Source organism: Panthera uncia (genome assembly GCF_023721935.1).
Source record: "Panthera uncia isolate 11264 chromosome B3 unlocalized genomic scaffold, Puncia_PCG_1.0 HiC_scaffold_1, whole genome shotgun sequence".
NCBI classification, from domain to species: Eukaryota; Metazoa; Chordata; class Mammalia; order Carnivora; family Felidae; genus Panthera; species Panthera uncia.
This window is the reverse complement of record NW_026057582.1, coordinates 98427376-98448168: the sequence shown is the minus strand read 5'-3', so window position 1 is coordinate 98448168 and position 20793 is coordinate 98427376. Positions and strand designations below refer to the sequence as shown.

The following is a 20793-nucleotide window of genomic DNA, read 5'->3' as shown; positions in this document are numbered from 1 at the left end:
AATTTGAATATATGAATTCTTGAAAATATATTCTTTGAATATATGAATTCTGGAATCTATATCTATATCTATATCTTTGCCCACTTGAAAACACTTATAAGTAATGACACTTAGTTACTATGAGCATACTTACTGCTCAGATCTTGACGTGAATATTATTCTGCATTAAAAGGAAACAAGGAAACAAGACTCTTTGGAGAATGGTTGAATTTAGATCCAGGTAAGGCAAATGTGAAGTGAATCAGAAATATTTTATATTGCTAGATAGCAAGGAGGAAGTCAAAAACCCATGTGTTCTTATGAAAAGGATACAAGATCCACCTTAATGGGGCTCCCTCTAGCCAAATTTGGGACCATTTGGACATCAAAAAGAATAAAGAGAATAACTGATTACATACTAAATTTTAAATTTTTTTTTTCAACGTTTTTTATTTATTTTTGGGACAGAGAGAGACAGAGCATGAACGGGGGAGGGGCAGAGAGAGAGGGAGACACAGAATCGGAAACAGGCTCCAGGCTCCGAGCCATCAGCCCAGAGCCCGACGCGGGGCTCGAACTCACAGACCGCGAGATCGTGACCTGGCTGAAGTCAGACGCTTAACCGACTGCGCCACCCAGGCGCCCCAAACATACTAAATTTTAAAGGAAATTCATGAGACCATAGTAATATAAAGGAGAGGAAGAAGGAAAGAGGAGGGGGGGGGGCGGGCAGAGAAACACACACATGCAGAGTAGAAGAGAGAGAGACAGGGAGAGACAGAGGAAGAGAGAGAAGAAATAAAAAAGTAAAGTTCATCTTTACAGAAGAATGTTAGCTAATAAATATAGAAGGGAGGATAAAATGAGGCAATCCCTGCAAACCCAATGTAATGATGAATTCAGGTGAGGATCTCAATGGTGTTAAGACACTTAGGTGAAAGGTTCGTTCGTATGACATCAAAGTGTTATCCCACAGATTACTAATGACAAAGCAGGAGAAACAGCATCTTTACTTTGGAGAGATCTGGCCATCACCACCTTAACCAAGGGTCAAACTTAACCTGACAGCTACTGGGGCAGCCTGACATGAACCTGCTCCTGGTGGGAGGCAACATGAAGAAGAAAAAACTGCCCATGAAGCATTCTTGTCTGAGGTGTTTAACCTGAATGTGACAAGTCACCAGCCCTAACTTTCAGTGTACAGAAAATATAGAGGGAGGAGTGTGCAAGATTTTATGACAGAGAAATAGCCATATCCAGAATGTGTGAAATGTTCTACAAAATAACTGGACTGCTCAGAAAGTGAATGCAAATAAATTTTTTAAAAGGAAGGAAAAGAAAGAGAAGTGTTGTCCAATATGTTAAAATGTTAAAGTCTAAAAACCTAATTGACTGGAAGAATTTGGTACAATTACAAATATGAATGCAAGCTGGATGTTAGAGTATATGGAATTATTGTCATTTTCTAAGATGTGATTATGATATTGTGGTTATATGGATGGATAGGTGATTGGTAGATTGTAGGAGATGATAGATAGATAGATAGATAGATAGATAGATAGATAGATAGACAGATAGAACAGACAGAAACAGAAAATTAAAGCAAAGTCAGCAAAATGTTCACAGTCGGTGAAACTAGATGAAGAGTATATTTCTTTCCTATAGACTTGAATTTTTTCCCAATAAAACATCAGGGGAAAATGCCTGACTGTATAACATCTGACTTGGAAGAGTCCTTCGATTTTTATCTTCTAAATCTTTCAGTTTGTGAATTGTAAAATTAAAACCCAAGGAGGTAAAACAGCTTGCCCAAGGCCCCAGAGTCAGCAAGCAAGAGAGCTCAGCCTCCAGTTATTTTCCACTACTCTTTGCTGTCTTGTGAAAATTATATTCACTTTTAATGTAAAATTCTTTTTAATCTCTTCTTGTATTGCACTGGCTTCCATATTAAAATGAGTTGGGGAGGGGAGGGCACAGTGCCATCCATGCCTTGTCTCTCTCTCTCTCCCTAGGGCCCTGGTTTCCACTGCTTACTAGACCTGAGACTCTGGATCACAGGACACCCTGGCTGTCTCCTAGATGGTCTCACTTAGCCCCCATCTCAGCTATCAGGGTTTCCCAGCCTCCTTGTTTCATTAACTTGGTGCCACTCCCACTGACCTGGCTGAGTCATGTTTCTTAATATTCTTGGGCTGATTTTTAAAAAGCTTCTTTGAAGTATTGAAACAATGCTAATATAACCAAGTCAACATAATCACATTTGGCCAAGCTAATAGGAAACCTCAGTTTTAAACAAAAGGTTATACTCAGGGCAATATCTTCCTACCATTTCCAGAAAAGTGGCCTGCAGCACACCTATCTATAAATACAACTACAAGGCTGAGACCATTTTGCAAGTTAGTGACATCATGAAAACAAAACATTTTCCAATCAGCCTTTCTTCTCCCGTAGGAAGGGAGATGGTGGAGATACTACTCTCTGGAAATGAAGCGTAAACCATGGGGCTTACACCTGCCAAGGTGGAGGAGGAGAAACCACTCAAGGATCTTTAATAAGTTTGGATTGAACCACTCTGCTAGTTGATACCTTCCCCTTTTTTCATTTGCATTTATCATTACGTTTTCTCTTTCCCATTCGGATGTGCCTACAGTTTACTTTTGTGTGTGTGGTTGACTGAAACAAAGTGATTGTTATACTTCATGTGTATTGGAAGTTTGGTATAGAAGATTCTAGACACCCAACTCCTCCCCCCCCCACCTAGTTGTTGCTTACAATGAACCTCTTTTCAATGAATATCTAATGAAGGTAGCTGTTAAATAAAAATGAATGTTATGTATAAAATTGTGAAATGTTATTTTCTACCTTGTAAAGAAAAAACATACCAGTGTGGAATGTATAATTTATAGTCAAGCTGGAAGACTGTGGTAACTCAAATGGCATCAGGCATGGAGTGGGCAGAATCTAAAGTCACCAAGAAAAACTGGAAGATATTCTAGAGATTGCAAAATAATCCTCAGGAGTTCAGTGTGTTTGCTGAGTAAGGTCCTTGGAAAAACATTCCTGTGGGTTCATATTATTGGCACTCCAAATGAGAGACATAATATCTTTTCCTGAATTTATTGGGCTGAGTTTCTCAAGTCTAGTGTGTTGTGTGTCTGCTGCATATGGCACTCTAAAATTAACTTGAAAATAACAAGCTGCTGGCCTGGATTTTATTTGGTCTGTGCAACATTTTTGAAAATCAGAAATTTGCACATAAACGCCCAGATTCCCAACTTCTCTCAACATGTTGGAAGATCTGACAATAGTGGGCTTAAATTTCTTCCCAGTAAAGGTTGTCTCCCTTGGCCATGAACTCTGTGGTTTGCCATAGTCCCTAGAAGTCCCTGTTGTTATATACCCAGGCAATTTTATTTAATTTTTTTAAATGTTTATGTATTTTTGAGAGAAAGAGTGTGAGTGGGGGAGGGGCAGAGAGAGAGGGAGACACAGAATCAGAAGCAGGCTCTGAGCTGTCAGCACAGAGCCCAATGCAGGACTCGAACTCATGAATGGCTGAGATGATGACCTGAGCTGAAGTCAGATGCTTAACCGACTGAGCCCCCTTGGCGACCCCCAGACAACTTAACTTAAATGGCTAGCTTCTGTAAGCATCTGAGTTTGAGACCCACATTATCTGTTTTCAATTCATTTAGATAAAATAATTTCTTTTGACAAAAATGGGTATTTATACCTATTAAGTCACCTCATGCGCTCAAGGCATGAAATGCCTTACGAGACATTTTATATTGCATTATTTAATTTGCTTCTCCTTTGAAAGAAGTATAATTATTATAACCACTTAAAACCATAGGATTCTGAATCTTGGAGAGGCTGTGTAACTTGCCCATGGTCACACAATTAGTAAGAGGCAGAGCCAGGATTCAAACCCAAAGACTATGCTATCAGATAAGTGAGGCAAAAGAGAACATTGAAGTTGGAATAATCTGCAGCTAATTTCCTTGAAGAACAAGAAAGCAATTATAGTAGCGTACGAAAGACCACGAGTCAAAGACCCAGGAACCAGGATTGAGACAGACTTGCTTTTCAGATAACCTTACCACTTATTATTTTGTAACCTTGGGAAATCTCCTTTCCTCCATTGGCCTGTTTCGTAATTTATAAAATGAGGGTAGGAAGGGTGAATAAGGATACCTCTAAAAGCCTCTGACCTGTCTCGCTCTTTTTGGTACCTAATCAGAGAAAGGATTTGTTCCTTTTCTTTGGCTCCCTCTGCTGACATAGAGCAGGAGAACACATTTGTTGCCCAAACCGTTTCAAATTTAATTCAACTGTTCATTGAGGGTTTGCCCTTTACAAGGTCATGGTGGGAACCTGGTTACCTGGTCAGAAAACTTAGACCAGCGATTATTATGAGTTACTTCCTGATTGCTGCTGAGAAGAGCAAAAGAAGTGAAGGTCTAAAGTGATTCAAGATTTTATTATATACATGGAAATCATAGAATCAGAAAACATCATCATTGTCACCATGGGAATAATGAAAGCTAATATTTATTAAGCACAGAGAATAGGCCAGTTGCTATCTAAAGTACTTTATCTACTTTCATTGCCATTTTATTCTTAAAGTAATTCCATCAAAGTTGTTGTTTATTATCCTCACTTTGTACTGGGAGGGAAATTACAATTCAACCCCTTCCTTTTTCAGAAGAAATTGAGGCCCAGGGATATTAAGTGATTTATCCAAAATTATATGGCAGCTGACTGCTGGGAGAGCTAACACTAGAAGCTGTCCAGAAATATTTGTATTTATTTTGTTTTGTCCAGCTTCTTCAATTTAAAATCTGGCTGAGGAGATGGAATATACCAAGGAATAATTAACAGGAGGAGGTGTATAATTAGAAACTTAGTTTTTGAGGTTGAAGGGCGCCTTGGAGTCTATCCAGTATGATTTCCTGTTCAGACAGAAGCTTCTCTCCACACCCTTGACAATTGGATACATAGCAGTTGAGTTGAAACCTACCCCCAGTCCTAATTTTGTGCGCTGGAGCTACACAGGGTATATTTAAGCTGTCTTCTGTACACAGTCCTCCCAAAATTTGAAAACTCTTGTGAACTATAAGACATCATGTCTGTGCTAAAATCTCCAAATGTATTTGTCTTTCACCTTATATATAAATTTTATTTTATTTTATTTTTTAAAATTTTAAAAATTTTTTTTATATATTTTTGAGACAGAGAGAGACAGAGCATGAACAGGGGAGGGGCAGAGAGAGAGGGAGACACAGAATCTGAAGCAGGCTCCAGGCTCTGAGCTGTCAGCACAGAGCCTGACGTGGGGCTCACACTCTCAGACTGTGAGATGATGACCTGAGCTGAGGTCGGACACTTAACCAACTGAGCCACCCAGGTGCCCCATCACCTTATATATAAATTTTAGAATAAAATTAATTATAAACTTCATTGCCTTCCTGCAGTGGACTCCAAAGATGGGCTCCAACGAATGATTCCTCCTAGTATTTATGTCCTTATGTAGTCCCTCCCATCGTGAATTTTGGCTGTTCTTTGACCTACACTGAATGGGCAGAAGTGACTGTGTCAGTTTTGGTCCTAAGCCTTGAGAAAGTCTGACACTTCGAGTCATTGTGCTCCGTGGAAACAAGCCAACATGTAAAAAGTTTAGCTGCCCTGCTGGGGAGGAAATGCCTGGGAGGATAAGATAGCGTGTGGAGAACTGAGGTGTCAGCTCTGTGAGTGAAGACGCCATCTTGAATGTTCCTGCCCAAGGGCCTCCAGAGTGCTTCAGCCCCAGCTGTCAACTGAGCAACTGCAAGAGAGATTCTGAGCAAAACCAAGAGAAGAAACACACGATTGAGACCAACCAACACACAGAATCATGAGAGATAAGAATAAAATTTATTAAGCTACCGAGTTTGAGTGGTTTTATACCAATAGAAAACTGAAACAACCCACTCACAAAATATTTCCAGAACCTAAATTGGATGTCTAATGCTGAGGATGGAAAGAATAGTGTCTGTTTATCCTGGCACTATTAACACTGCCCCAGACTTATTTTCCATTTAACAATCATATCATCAGATTGAATGTGTAGTTAACATCTCTAGCATCTGTCACAGGATGGCTGTGTGCCTACTTCTCTCCAGTGTCTTCCTTAAAGGTACTATGGACCTAAATAAAAGATTCTGTATCTTTTTTCTTCATAATTTTTATCTGGTCTGCTGTGACTCAACATTCCAACCTGATGAGATTTTTAGAAAAAATTTTTTGCACTGTTATCTAATAATTATCTCTTTTGTCCTCTGCAATTTGACAAACATGCCATACATATTTTATTCAATTCACTGATAAAATTGTTGACTGGGCTAGGCAAATTCAGAGTCCTTCAGCAGGGCACTGGAGGCCTCCTGATGAGTAGGTTTGTTCCACTGTTTGAGCAACACTTTTAGGAAACGATCATTCCAGCTACAAGTCTGTTTAGTCTGTTGTCCACCAAGCTGTTTTTCTTCTTCTTTATTCTTTACAGTGACATTGTACAGCATTTGCCTTCCCTGAACTTTGTGGGTATAACTTTCCAGTAAAGTGGTTTAAATATAGTCTGGCATGATGGGCTGTTAATCAACTCATGTAGGCTCCTAACAAATACCACTTTATTTTCTACACAATCATAAACAACTTGTTTTGGAATCTGAACTGCACGGGTCTGGTAGTTAAACACATCTGGGTTTAAATCCTAGCTTTTTATTGTGAGCTACATCAAGTTATTCAGCTTCTCTGAGCCTCAGTTTCATCTGTCAAATGAGGATAATAATACCTTCTTTAGGGGTTTTATGTGATGATTAAAATGAGATCATGTGTGGAAAACATTTAGTACCATGCTCCTCTTGTGATTTCTCAATACATCTTGCATTTCATTATTGTTCCTGTTTTATTATCGTAACAATAAGTTGTTCCTCAATCTGCGGTTTCTAAAATTGACCTCTTTCTTTTCACTTTTCTGAAAATTTGAATAATATATGCCAATCCCTAGTTTTATGGCACTGTGTTGAAGAATATAGCAAAAATAAAAATAGTACTTCTTTTTATCTGCCATCTGTTAACATTAACCATCTGCCCGAAGCTGTAGGCCTATCGCTTTTTTTTTTCTTTCTGCTCAAAACAGTGATTAAAATGAGTCCCCCGCCCCTGCATCTAACTCATACCTTTTGTGTTCCTAACCTGTTTCACATGGTTCAACTCATGTGGGGCTCCAACCTCCATCAGACAGACCCATTGGAGCCACTCTTTTGCTTCTTTCATATTTTGCATAGGTCTGTTATCCTGTCATAGTTCTGTCAACTCAGGAGTAGGTTAGGCCAGACCTAGAAGTTATTAAGCTCTGCCAGAATGGTGTGTAGAAAGCCACTCAACACTAAGAAGTCATTTGCTCGCGGGTTAGGGAGCAGGGCTTGGAGAAGCAAGAGAGCACTCTAGTCATGAGGGAACTGGGGCACCAGAAAGGGAAATGGAATAGAATTATAATAGCAAGGACCTGGATACCAAGTCATAGGATGGGGCGCAAGGCTGACATAGTGAGATACTAAAAAGTATCAAGTCCAGGGTTCCTTACATCTCCCCTCTAAAACTGGTGGTATCAGGGCGCCTGGGTGGCTCCGTCGGTTAAGCGTGTGGTTTCGGCTCAGGTCATGATCTTATGGCCTATGAATTCGAACCCTGAGTTGGGCTCTATGCTGACAACTCAGATCCTGGAGGCTGCTTCAGATTCTGTGTCTCTGTCTCCCTCTCTTTCTCTCTCTCTTCCCTGCCCCTGCTTGCATGCTCCCTCGCTCTCTCTCCCTCTCTCAAAAAAAAATAAACATCAAAAAAATTAAAAAAAAAATTTTAACTGGTGGTATCAGATCTTAGGTCTGAGTTGAATCTGTAAGTAGGATTAGGTGGATCCAGTGGTGGGGGTAATTACTGCGCTGCCCCAGCACAGAGCCAAGTGAGATACTGAGATGTCCTCCAAGAGAATTTCCAAGATTCCTGACACTTGCTTATCCTATCCAGTTCTTCCAGCTGGTTTTGAATTAAATCTTGAAGAGCCTTTCTTTTACTGATTTCTGAGACTTTTGAAACATTGCCATATTGTAAGACTAGATAGAAACCTATCAGATACCTTTCTTTCAGCAGGATGATAATATTTGACTACAGCTGAGTGGGATCCAGGTCACTGGTGACTCTCTGAGTACTCAATATGTCAATTTTATGTTAGAACAGATCTGATTAGAATGGAGAGAGGCAGTGATGGGTTACACTTCACAGGGCAGTCATTTTTAATCCACTTTAACAACCTAAGGGAATGGTACTGGTTATAATCCTTTGGCTGTCTGCAGCATCAAGGTGCCCTTAAATGTCACTCAAAAGCTATCTAAGACTTTTGCCATTTCTTAATCTTTTTTAAAAATTTTTTTAATGTTTGTTTTTGAGGTGGGGCGAATGGGGGAGGGGCAGAGAGAGAGGGAGACACAGAATCTGAAGCAGGATCCAGATTCTGAGCTGTCAGCATAGAGCCAGACACAGGGTTTGAACCCATGAACTGTGAGATCATGACCTGAGCTGAAGTCAGATACCAAACCGACTGAGCCACCCAGGCGCCCCCATTTCTTAACCTTTTAAAACAAAACAAAACAAAATATTCCCTTCCCATTGTTTTTAAAAGAGGTGGAGAAGTAAAGAGATGGGGAAATAAACCTCACCTCCTAGAGATAACATCTCTTAACATATTGGAGTGTATTTGAGCTAGCTTCTCTCTGCCCTCCTCTCCTCCCTAGTCCTTCTTTCTTATCCTCTTCCTTCTCTGTCTCTCCTTAGACCTCAAGGGCAGAGAGTTGAGTTATTTACACTTCTCAGTCACGGCACATTATCAACATTCACATGTCCTTGGCTTTGCTTCTATTTTATTTTATTATTTTCCCCCTTCATTCTGAGTCTTTATCCCAGTCCTCACTCCCGCTAAGGGTAGCCATTCTAAGATGCTATATTCTTGCATTTGCATATATCATTGAAGAATATGTTATATTTATGCATTTTTAATTTACACAAATAGTGCTTACTATAGATCTTGTTCTCACTCTTTTTATTTTTTAACTTGACACTGTTTCTAGGATCTATTTAAAGTGCGAGATGTCCATCTGGCTCATTGCTGCTAACTGCTGCATGATGGTTGATAACATGCATCCACCACATTTCATTTCCCTGTCAAAAACAACACAGTAAACATCCCCATGCATATGTCCCTATGGATCTGATTATCAGAAGTATAGGGACAGGAGGGAGGTGCTGAATCACAGGAATACAAGTACCTACTACAACTAAATGCTTCTAGGTTGTTCTTTAAATGGTCATGATAGGGGTACCTGGCTAGCCAAGTTGCTAGAGCATGTGACTCTTGATCTTGGGGTTATGAGTTCAAGCCCCATGTTGGGTGTAGAGCTTACTTAAGAAAAAGCTAATCTAAATGGTCATAACATTCTTTTTTATTGAGAGATAATGTGTTTCCTGTAAAATTTGCTCTTTTAAGGTATACCATTCAGGGGTTATAGATTACTCACAGAGTTGTGCATCTAATTCCAGAACATTTGTAGCACTTCCAAAAGAAATCTGGTATATATTTGCAATCACTCTCCATTTCCTCTTCCTCCAGACCATGGCAACCAGGTCCTGAAAACCCTACTGTCTGACTCTATAGATTTTCCTGTTCTGGACATTTTGTATACATAGAATCATATTATGTGTGGTCTTTTGTGTCTGGTTTCTCTCACTTAGCAAATTGTTTTCAATGGTCATCCATGTTGTAGCATGCATCAGTACTTCATGCCTTTTATGGCTGAATAATATTCAATTGTATGGACATACCACATTTTATTTTTCCACTGATCAGTTGATGGATGTTTGTGCTGCTATTTGGTGTAATGAGTAAGTGTCTATGAACATTCATGTGCAAGTTTTTGTGTAGACATTTTTGTGTAAATATTTTCAATTCTCTTGAATATGGACCTAAGAGTGGACTTGCTATGTCATATGGTAACTCTCCTTAATCACTGAGGAACTTTTTCTGAAGCAAACGTGTCATTTTACATTTCCACCAGCAATATATGAAGGGTCCAGTATCCAGACATCCTAACCAACACTTGTTGTTGTCTAGCCATTCAAGTAGGTGGGAAGCAGTATCTCATTGTGGTTTTGATTTGAATCTCCCTAATGATTAATTATTTTGAGCATATTTCTATGTGTTTATTGGGCTTTCTATGTATTCTATGTGCTTATTGGCCATTTATATATCTTCTTTGTAGAAATGTATATTTAAATCCTTTGTCTGCTTTTAAATTAGTTATTTGTCCTTTTATTATTGATTTCTGTTAATTTTTTATATATTATGGACATAAGTTCCTTATCAGATGTATGATGTGCAAATATTTTCACCTATTCTATAGACTGTCTTTTCACTTTCTTGATGGTGTCCTTTGAAACACAAGTTAATTTTGATGAAGTCCAGTCTATTTTTTTTCTTTTGTTGTTTATGCTTTTGGTGTAACCCATTGTCTAATCCAAGGTCATAAAGATATAGGCCTATGTTTTCCTTTAGGAGTTCAATAGTTTTAACTTTTACATTTAGAGTCTTTGATTCATAATGGATTAATTTTTGTATATGTTGTAAGACGTGGATCTAAATTCTTTCCTTTGCAGGTGTATATCCAGTTGTTTCACTATCATTTGTTGAAAGAAACTTATTTCTCCATTGAATTGTCTTGGAACTTTTGTTGAAAATGGATTGACTATAAGTGTGAAGGTTTGTTCCTGGGCTTTCAATTCTATTCCATTGTTCTATGTCTATCCTTATCCATACTGTCCTGATTACTTCAGCTTTGTACTAAGTTGTAAAATCATGCAGTGTAAGTCCTTCAACTTTGTTTTTTTCAAGATTGTTTCGGGAGTGTTTGACAGTGTTACCATTAGTATTAGTTTTCTATGGCATGTATAACAAATTGGCACATAGTGGCTTCAAACAACACAATTTTGTTATTTTACAGTTCCATAGGCCAGAAATCCCACATGGATTCACCGAAATCAAATCAGGATTGCATTCCTTCCTGGATGCTCCAGGGAATAATCTATTTTCTTTTTTAGCTACCAGAGGCCACCCTCATTCCTTGATTCATCACATGCTTGTCCATCTTCAAAGCCAACAATGGTAGGCCAAGTCCTTCTCATGATATTCTCTCACTTCCTCTTTCTTCTACAGTCACATCTCCTTCTCACAATGTTTTACAGTTTTCAGTGTACAAAGCTTGAAAGCATTTTGTTAAATTTATTTGTAAATTTTATCCTTTTTGATACTATTATAAATGGAATTGTTTTATAATTTCATTTCAGATGGTTTGTTGCTAGTGTATAGACATAAAGCTGATTTTGGATTCTTGATCTTTTATCCTACACCTTTGCTGAACTTATTTATTATATCCAATAGTGTTTTTTAATTTAAAAAATTTTTAATGTTTATTTATTTTTGAGAGACAGAGAGAGACAGAATATGAGCAGGGGAGGGGCTGAGAGAGAGGGAGACACAGAATCTGAAGCAGGCTCCAGGCTCTGAGCTGTCAGTACAGAGCCTGACATGGGGCTTGAACTCATGAACTGTGAGATTGTGACCTGAGCTGAAGTCAGAGGCTTAACTGAGCCACCCAGGCCCATGATATCCAGTAGTATTTGTGTGTGTGTGTGTGTGTGTGTGTGTGTGTGTGTGTGTGTGTATGTGTAATCCTTAGGATTTTCTACATACATGATTCTGTCATCTGGAAATAAACACAGTTTTACCTCTTCTTTTCCAATCTGATGTCTTTTACTTCTTTTTCTTGCCTAATTGTACTGGCTAGGATTTCAAGTAAAATGTTGAAGTATCTGAGTAGACATAACTTATCTTGTTCCTGATCTTAGGGGGAAAGATTTCAGTCTTCCATCATTAAGTATGATGTTGGTGTGTGTTTGTTGTAGATGTCCTTTATCAGGTTAAAGAAACTCCCTCCTATCACTAATTTATTGAGTGTTCTTATTATAAAAATGTTTTAGATTTGTGTCAATTGATTTTTCGGCTTCTACTAAAATGATCACGTCATTTTTGCCTTTTATTCTATTATGGCTTATTACACTGACTGTTTTTCATACATTGATCCAATCTTACATCCTTAGGATAAATCTCTGTGATCATGGAATATAATTCTTTTTATATGTTGCTGGATTCAGTTTGCTAGTATTTTCTTGAGTATTTTTGCATCAATACTTATAAAAGATTTTAGTCTGTAGTTTTATTGTAATATCTTTGTGTAATTTTGGTATCAGGATAATTCTGGTCTCATAGAATGAGTTGAGCGGTGTTTTCTCCTCTTGCATTTTTTGGAAGAGTTTGTGAAGAATTTGTACCAATTCTTCTTTAAATGTGACGTGGAATTCACCTGACAAGCCATCTAGTTTTGGGTTTTTCTTTGTGGGAGGTCTTTTGATTATCAATTTAATCTTTTCATTACAGGTATGTTCAGATTTTCTATTTCTTCTTGAGTTAGTTTGAATGCTTTTTGTCCTTCTCAGGAAATTTTTTTTCAAAGTTATCTAATTTGTTGGTATATAGAAGTTCATAGTATTCCTTTATAAATATTTTTATTTCTGTAGGTTCAGTAGTTATGTTCCTTCTTTCATTCCTGATTTTAGTAATTTGAATCGTATTCCTTTTTTCTTGGTTAATCTAGCTGAAGTCTTGTCCATTTTGTTGATTTTTTAAAGAGCCCATTTTTTCATTTTGTTAATTTTCCCTATTGTTTTTCTGTTTCCTTTTTGTTTTGAAAGTTTTTATTTATTTAGGTAATCTCTGTACCCAATGTGGGGCTTGAACTCATGACCCTGAGATCAAGAGTCATATGCTTTTCTGACTGAGCCAGAGAGGCACCCCTGTTTTCCTGTTTCCTATTTCACTCATTCCTACTTTAATCCTTATTATTTCATTCCTTTTGATTGCTCTTAAGGTGTTTTTTTTTATTCCAGTATAGTTAAAATTGTTCCGAATTTAGTTTGATCTTCTTTTTCAGTGTCTTAAGGCAGAAGACTAGGTTGTTGATTGGAGTTTTTTTTCTTTTAACATATGCATTTATAGCTATAAATCTTCCTTTGAGCATTGCTTTCACTGCATCCCATAAATTTCCATATGTTATGTTTTCATTTTCATTCATCTCAATGTATTTTCTAATTTTCTTTGGATTTCTTCCTTGACCCATTGATTATTTAATAGTGGTTGTTTAATTTACATGTACTAGTGAATTTCCCAAATTTCGTAGCTATTGATTTTTCATTTCATTGTGGTCAGAGAACATATATTGTATGATTTCACTGCCTTTTTAAAATGTTTATTTATTTATTTTGAGAGAGAGTGTAAGCAAGAGAGGGGCAGAGAAAGAAGGAGAGAGACAATCCCAAGCAAGCTCCACACTCAGTCTAGAGCCCCACATGGAGCTTGATCTCAGGACCTTGAGATCATGACCTGAGCCGAAATCAAGAATCCAACACTTAACTGATGGAGCCAATCAGGCACTGCTGTATGATTTCAATCCTTTTAAATTTATTGGGATTTGTTGGCCTACTTATAGTCTGTCCTGGAGACTTGTCCTGCTTCATGTATTTTGGAACTCTATTTTCAAGTACATGTATGTTTACACTCCTTAGGTCTTCTTGATGCACTCTTTTATCATTTTTAAATGTTCTCTTGGTTTCTAGTAACAGTTTTTCATTAATACCTATTTTTCTGATATTAGTAGACACTTCTCTTTTGATTACCATTTGCATGGTGTGTATCCTTTTCCATCATTTTACTTTCAACCTATGTTTGACTTTCAGTATAAAGTGCATCTTTTGTAGACAGTATAAAATTAGATGATATTTTCAGATTGATTCTGCCAATCTCCATCTTCTCACTGAAGTGTTTAATCTATTTACATTTAATGTAATCATTAATAAGGTAGAATTTACAATTGCTATTTTGTTATTTGTTTTCTATATGTCTTATGTATTTTTATTTTTTTATTCCTCCATTATTGCCTGCTTTTGTGTTAAACATATTTTGTAGTTCAGTATTTTCATTCTTTTGTCTCTTTTACTATTTTTTGAGTTATTGTCTTAGTGGCTGTCCTGGAAATTACAATAAATTTATTAATTTATAACAACCTAGTTCTGATAAATAGCCACTTGATTTCAATATTGTAAAAAAACCCTAGCTCCTATACAGCTTCATTCCCTCCTCACTTCATGCTGTTGTCACACAAATTACATACTTATACATTATAAAACTATCAATAGAACCATGTAATTATAGTGTTATAGTTATGTTTTAAAATATGCCATGTGAAAAAAAGTTATAAACAAAAGACATGTCTACTGCCTTTGATATTTACCTATGTAGTTACTTTTATCAGTCTATTTCTCATGTGGATTTGATTACTGTCTAATGTCCTTTAATTTCACCCTGAGAGATTTCCTTTAGTATTTCAAGCAGTGCAGATCTATCGGTGACAAACTCTCTCAGCTTTTGTTTTTCTGGCAAAGTCTTAACTTTTCCTTTATTTTTTAAAGGGTAGTTTTGCTGGACATATTTTTGCTGGACATAGAATTCTTGATTGATGTCTTTTTCTTTTATTACTTTGAATTTACTATCCCACTGACTTGTGGCCTTTATAGTTTCAAATGAGAAATCATATATTAATATTTTTAAAGATTTCTTGTACTATTTACATACAGTGAACTGCACAGATTTTTCAGTGTAAGTTTTGACATGTGTATACATTTATATAATCTTTAACCCAATCAAGAAATTTAAAACTTTTATTTCCAGAAAATTTTCTCTAGTCCTTTTATAATCAATACTGCTGCCCACCTCTGCAGCAAATAATACTCTGATTTCTTTTTCCTGCCCTTGAGCTCATTAAAAGTTGAACCATACAGTATGTACTTTTTATGTCTGATTTCTTTTACTCTGCATGTTTTAAAGATTTATCCATGTTATGGCATGTATTAATAGCATGTTATTTTTAAAGTTTGTTTGTTTATTTGAGAGAGTATGAGTGGGGGAGGGGCAGAGAGAGAGGGAGAGAGAATCCCAAGCAGGCTCCACACTGGCAGTACAGAGCCCAACGCAACGCTTGAACTCATGGACTGTGAGATCATGACCTGAGCCAAAACCAAGAGTTGAACATTTAACTGACTCTGCTACCCAAGTGCTCCTTTAGCATATTATTTTTGATTATTGAGTAATGTTTCATTGTAAGAATATACCACAAATTATATATCCATTTTCTTATTGATGGGCATTTGGATTTTTTCCAAATGAGGGCTATAATGAATAACGATGCTATGAACATTCTTGTATAAGGCTTTTTGGAAGACATATTTTGTTTTACTTGGGTCAATACTTGAGAGTAAAATGCACGGTCATGGAATATATGTATGCTTAATTTTATAAAAAAACACTTTTACAGAGTAGTACCATTTTACACTTCCACTGATAATATGAGTTCAGCTACTGTTACTAAGTCTATTTTGGAATTAGCCATTTTAGTGCCTGTAATTTAATACATTATTGTGATTTTAATTTGAACTTCATTCATATTCTTATTGGCCATTCATATATATTCCTTAATAAAGTGTCTATTTAAGTCCTTAGCTCATTTAAAAAACATCTGTTTGTCTTTTTTATTGAGTTGAAGGAGTACTTTAGATACTCTGGGTACAAGTTCTTTGTTAAGTATATGTATTACAAATATTTTTTCCCAGTCTGTGGCTTGCACATTCATTTTCTTAATGGTACCTTTTAATGGGTAGAGGTTTTACATTTTGCAGAAGTCTGATTAACCTATTTTTATTGTTTTATATTCTTTTACAAGAATTCTTCTAATCCTAAATTTGTAAATATATCCTCCCATGTTTTCCTCTAGAAGCTTTAGCCTACGATCCATCTTGAATTAATGTTTGTGTATTATGTTACTATGAAGTAGGAGTCAAGATTTCCTTTTTTTCTATTCCTTTATTCATTACTATTTTTTGAAACCTGTGTCCTTTCTCTATAGGATTACATGGACTCCTTTACTGAAAATCAATTTACCGCATAAATGTGGATCAAAGTCTGTATTCTCTATTTTGTTTCATTAATCTATTTGTCCCTCCTTAGGGACATGCTCTGTTAATAGCACACTGTCCCTGGCTGTATAGAAAGTACTGAAATCAGAGAGTATAAGTCCTCCAATTTTGTTCCTTTTTTCATTTGTTTTGGGTCTTCTAGTGCCTTTTCATTCGCATATACATTTTAGGCTCACTATGAACTTCTCACTTGTAACTGCTTTTGCTTCATCCCACAAATTTTGGTATATTTCCATTTATATTTACCCCCATGGTATTTTTTCATTTCTGTTTTGATTTCTTCTTTGACCCACTGGTTGTTCAGTAGCATGTTGTTTAGTCTCCACATATTGGTGGATTTCCCAGTATTCCTCATGTAATTCATTTCTAGTTTCATACCATTGTGATCAGAAAGATGCCTGATACAATTTCAATCCTCTTAAATTTGTTAAGACTTATTTTGTGGCCTACCACATGATCTAACCTGGAAAATCTTCCATGTGCCCTTGAGAAGAATGTATGTTCTATTGCTTTTGGATGGAATGGTCTGTATCTATCTGTTTAGTACATCTGGTATAATGTGTTGACAATAAAAATACCTAGCTAAACCATAAAACTTGTGTTATTTAAGACAGTATGACCAGTCTGACTCCTCACACAATGGAGTCGAACCAATTAGGAATTGACAACCCAGCACCTAAAGTTGTCTAGCCAGTAAGGGAAAGAATGAGGGGGGAAGGGACATGGGTGCTGACCAGAACCTTATAAAACAAGGACCCTTACCTATAGTTGCAGGCATTAGCTTTTGAATGCCCCCTCTCTGTAACGAGAGCTTTCATACTATTCTTTTCTGGTCTTATACTCTAATAAACTTCTGCCTGCTGCTCATTTTGTGTCCACTTCTTCATTTTTTGAAGTGGCAAGACAACAAACCCCGGGTATTGAGGTAAAAAAAAATTCTACAACATTTATATAAGACGTGTGTGTGTGTGTGTGTGTGTGTGTGTGTGTGTGTAAACAACTTAAAGGAAATAATAATTTATATCTTAAGGATCAGATTTTTAAATGTGACATTTATCCTTTGCTTATCCTGTTCAACAGCTGAGTATTAACCTTGGTTCTTACTAGTTAGAAAAGTCTGGGGTGCCTTGATGGCTCACTAGGTTAAGCGTCTGACTCTTGGTTTCGGCTCAGGTCATGAACTCATGGTTTGTGGGTTCATACTCCGCATTGGGCTCTGTGATGACAGTGCAGAGCCTGCTTGGGATTCTCTCTCTCCTTGTCTCTCTGCCTCTCCCTACCAATAAATAAACTTAAAAAAAAAAGTCCTACAATATTTGACATGCTTTGAGATCTCAACAAGTTGGAGAATCATAGAGAAATTCTGTTTGTCATTAAAATAAATACTTTCTATTAAGTTTCATGATTGACAAGGAGGGTGGAGGATGTTAAAATTCCAGCTCCTAAAAGGTCTATTTAAAAAATAGGTTATTTGGCTCTAATTGACTTCTGATACTGATCATTCAACCAAAAAGACATTATCTTGCATAAGAACCTGCCACAGGCAAACTCACTTGTAAACTGGGGCAGAGAGAAAATGTGAGCACCTAGAACAAGAGGACCTTTTTTTTCCATTAAAAAAAAAAAGCCTTCCTGGGGTTGATTTCCATAAGTGTGCATTTCTTCTTTATAATTTCAGTCATTAATCACCAAGTAGTGTTTAATGAGCACCTGCATAGATCATAAATTACACAATTTAACCTGAAAACTAAAATTTTACGTTGCCTCTTCCTCTAATAATTATAATCTACCCTGGGGCTGTTCCTGACTTGTTTGGCATCTCTGTTTTTGCAGAACTTGAACCAGGGCACAGGGTTTTGGTGTCTTCTCTTATTCCTCACCTCACTTTTTTTTCCAAATCCAGGGTCTCTTAACCTCTGCATTATTGCCATTTGGGGCTGAATAATTCTTTATTGTGGGGGGTGGGCTGGGGCTGTCTTGTCCTTTGTAGGATGTTTAGCAGCATGCTGACTTCTATCCTCTAGATGCCAGTAACTCTCCTGCCCCAATTATGACAACCAAAAACCTCTCCAGACATTGCCAAATATCCCCTTGCAGGGGGTGGTGGAAGGGAATGGACAGGGGGCAAAACTGCCCCCTATTGAGAACCACTGCTTTCAAATCTCTGAGGATCCCAAGCCTGTGAATGCTACCAGGAATCACCTGGCCACCTCCAGACATGGTTCTCAAAGAAAGCTTAGACACATATAATTTAACTAACTCAATGTTCTCAACCCTGGCTATGCATTTGAATCACTGTGATATTTACAAAAGAATAACTGGGTATTAGTAGTTTTTAAAAGCTCCCCAGGAGTTCTCAATTTGTAGACAGGATGAACATATGTACTTAGAAGTCATAATACTCCTAAAAACTTAAAAAAAAAAAACACTAATTTTATTTCAAAGAGGAAATATCCAGGTAGTTTCAGAGCAAGGAAAAAAAAATTCCAGGTTGGTAGATGGTAGAACATAGGCCACTGGAAACATTTCACATTTACTTTTTGTTCTGCGATCATCACAAAGCAATTGGGAAAGTGGATACCTCTGGGAAGGCTGGGCTTTTTAACAGTTTGAGAATGAATCACTTGGTGTAGGGCAATTTCTCTGGTGCTTGTGAGTTACAAGCTTGTGTAAATTTGTCACCAAAGCAACATCAATTAGAGCACTTCACAGGGAAGAGCCTGACCAACAGGAAATTCCCCAAATGTAATGTTTGTGATTGGCAGGGAAGGAAGGAGGGGGAAGAGGAGCAAGATTTAGCAAGTGCAAGCAAGAGAGGCCTTCTGATAACGTTTTTCAGCACATGAAAAGTACAACCAAATTGCTACCTCTTTCCTTTGTTAGTGCTTCAGTAACAGTGGAAATAAAACCAGATGATGAAGGTCTTTATATTTTAGGATCCCAGGAACATTATGTCCAGAAGATGTGCACATTCTGGCAACTGCCAATCCATGTCTTCTGGCTAGCCAAGAATCTTGGCCAGTTATTGATCTTCAGAAAGGTGTAGGATGCATTAGACAAGGCTCAATTTTCCTTGTGGCCTTCGGCAACTCACTTAACTTCCCTGAGCTTCTGTTTCTTTATCTGAGAAAATGGGAAGCATGGCATATACCTCAAACAATCACCATGAGAATTAAATTAGATAATAAATATGGAAGTGTTTTGTGAGTTGTAAAGCCCAATAAGGTAATGCTATCTTTCCAGGGACCTTCTATCCTGAAGATTGCTCTAGTCCAGGTTCCAGTGGCTTTCAGTTTTGACTTCTAGGGCATGTGAAGAATAATGGATGAGTGCAGCCATTGACATCTTTTCTCAAACGTCTATCCTCAAGTGGACAATTAGGAAAATACATTTGAGTTAAAAATACAGAGTGATGTATTTTTCATGACTGAGGTTACAGTTGTATTTTAGGTTATTATATACCAAAGACAAGGAAATTAGTTGGTGCCCTCTAAAATGCAAAGAGCAAGAGATTAATCTGATAAATGGTTTCCATTAAAAAATTCCATTTGGTTTCCCAAATTTGTCTTGTCTCCTGAGGTTTCTGAATGCCACAATGTCCTTCCTCTGTGCTTTCCAGCTGTAGTCTACGTTTCCTTTATTCCGAGGTTTGAGGAATATCTGTATTCATACAAAGATAGTGGCACAACATAACTACAGAGTTAATGCTAATCCGTGGACATATTAACTGAAATCACTATTTTGTCTTTCAATTTAGTTTTGGTTGATACTCAAAATGTAATCTTTGTGGAATTTGAAAACAAGGCTTTTGTAATGTCATTTCATACAAGTAATGCAGCTAAGATCATCCAAATAAGTCCATGGTCAAAGTTCTAAGTGATTAGTGCTCATCCACTAATAAAGATTCCCATCAAAGGATAAAATAAACAGAGCAGGGAATATTCAGTGCTATTCTGGGGGAAGCTGGTGGAGAAGAGGTCGGCATTTGCAAGCTTTTACTTGGATGCTTTTACAGTTAGGTGCCTCACACGGCTAGCAGAGAAAATTGGATGGATTCCATCCTAGTCTTATGAAAACACAGATGCCTGGATGCCGTCTTTTCTGAAGAGAATACTAGTTCAGCCAATTGCAAACCCAGAACTGAGCACACTACTACATTATCACACTAAGTTCATATTTATCTGTTTTGTCTTCAGTTTGTTCTGTCTCGAAGTCTGGGTCAGGGTCTGGGTGGTGGATTTCAATGACAAGCACATAGATGAGGCCTCCAATGACAGCACCAACCAAAGGGCCCACTACAGGAATCCACCAGAAGTTATTTCCAGCTCTGAAATCAAACAAGAAATTAATGATATTGCACTTGGACCTTTCTCCTGATATTATTGTTTAGTTATCCACTAAACAAGCCAGTCTTTCTCAGGCTCATGGTTCCCTTTTAACTCAGCAAGAACTAAGCATAAGGACACTCACTGTAGCTTGGCAACCATCATCCTGGATTTTCCATTTACCTGATTTCAGATGATCTATTCCATTTTCCTATGAGTACTCTTGAGAGAATATGCCCCATTTATTTTCCTTTCAGAAAAT

At 37.2% G+C, this 20793-nt stretch overlaps 1 protein-coding gene across 4 annotated transcripts in view; it reads right to left on the bottom strand.

Annotated features, from left to right (window-relative positions):
• AQP9 (aquaporin 9) overlaps positions 1-20793 on the bottom strand; it is a 117961-nt gene that overhangs the window by 51407 nt on the left and 45761 nt on the right. Inside the window, exon 6 of one of the 4 annotated variants that reach the window (XR_007453830.1) lies at positions 19074-20533. The exons of 2 other annotated variants lie outside the window; for them this stretch is intronic. Coding sequence is in view for 1 of the 2 variants with exons in the window: in XM_049613697.1 (XP_049469654.1) it covers positions 20359-20533 (175 nt within the window). In the remaining variant the exon portion in view is untranslated. Of the gene's footprint in view, positions 1-1918; positions 20534-20793 lie in introns of those variants that run through there. One more of the 4 variants, XM_049613697.1, reaches the window with a different exon arrangement.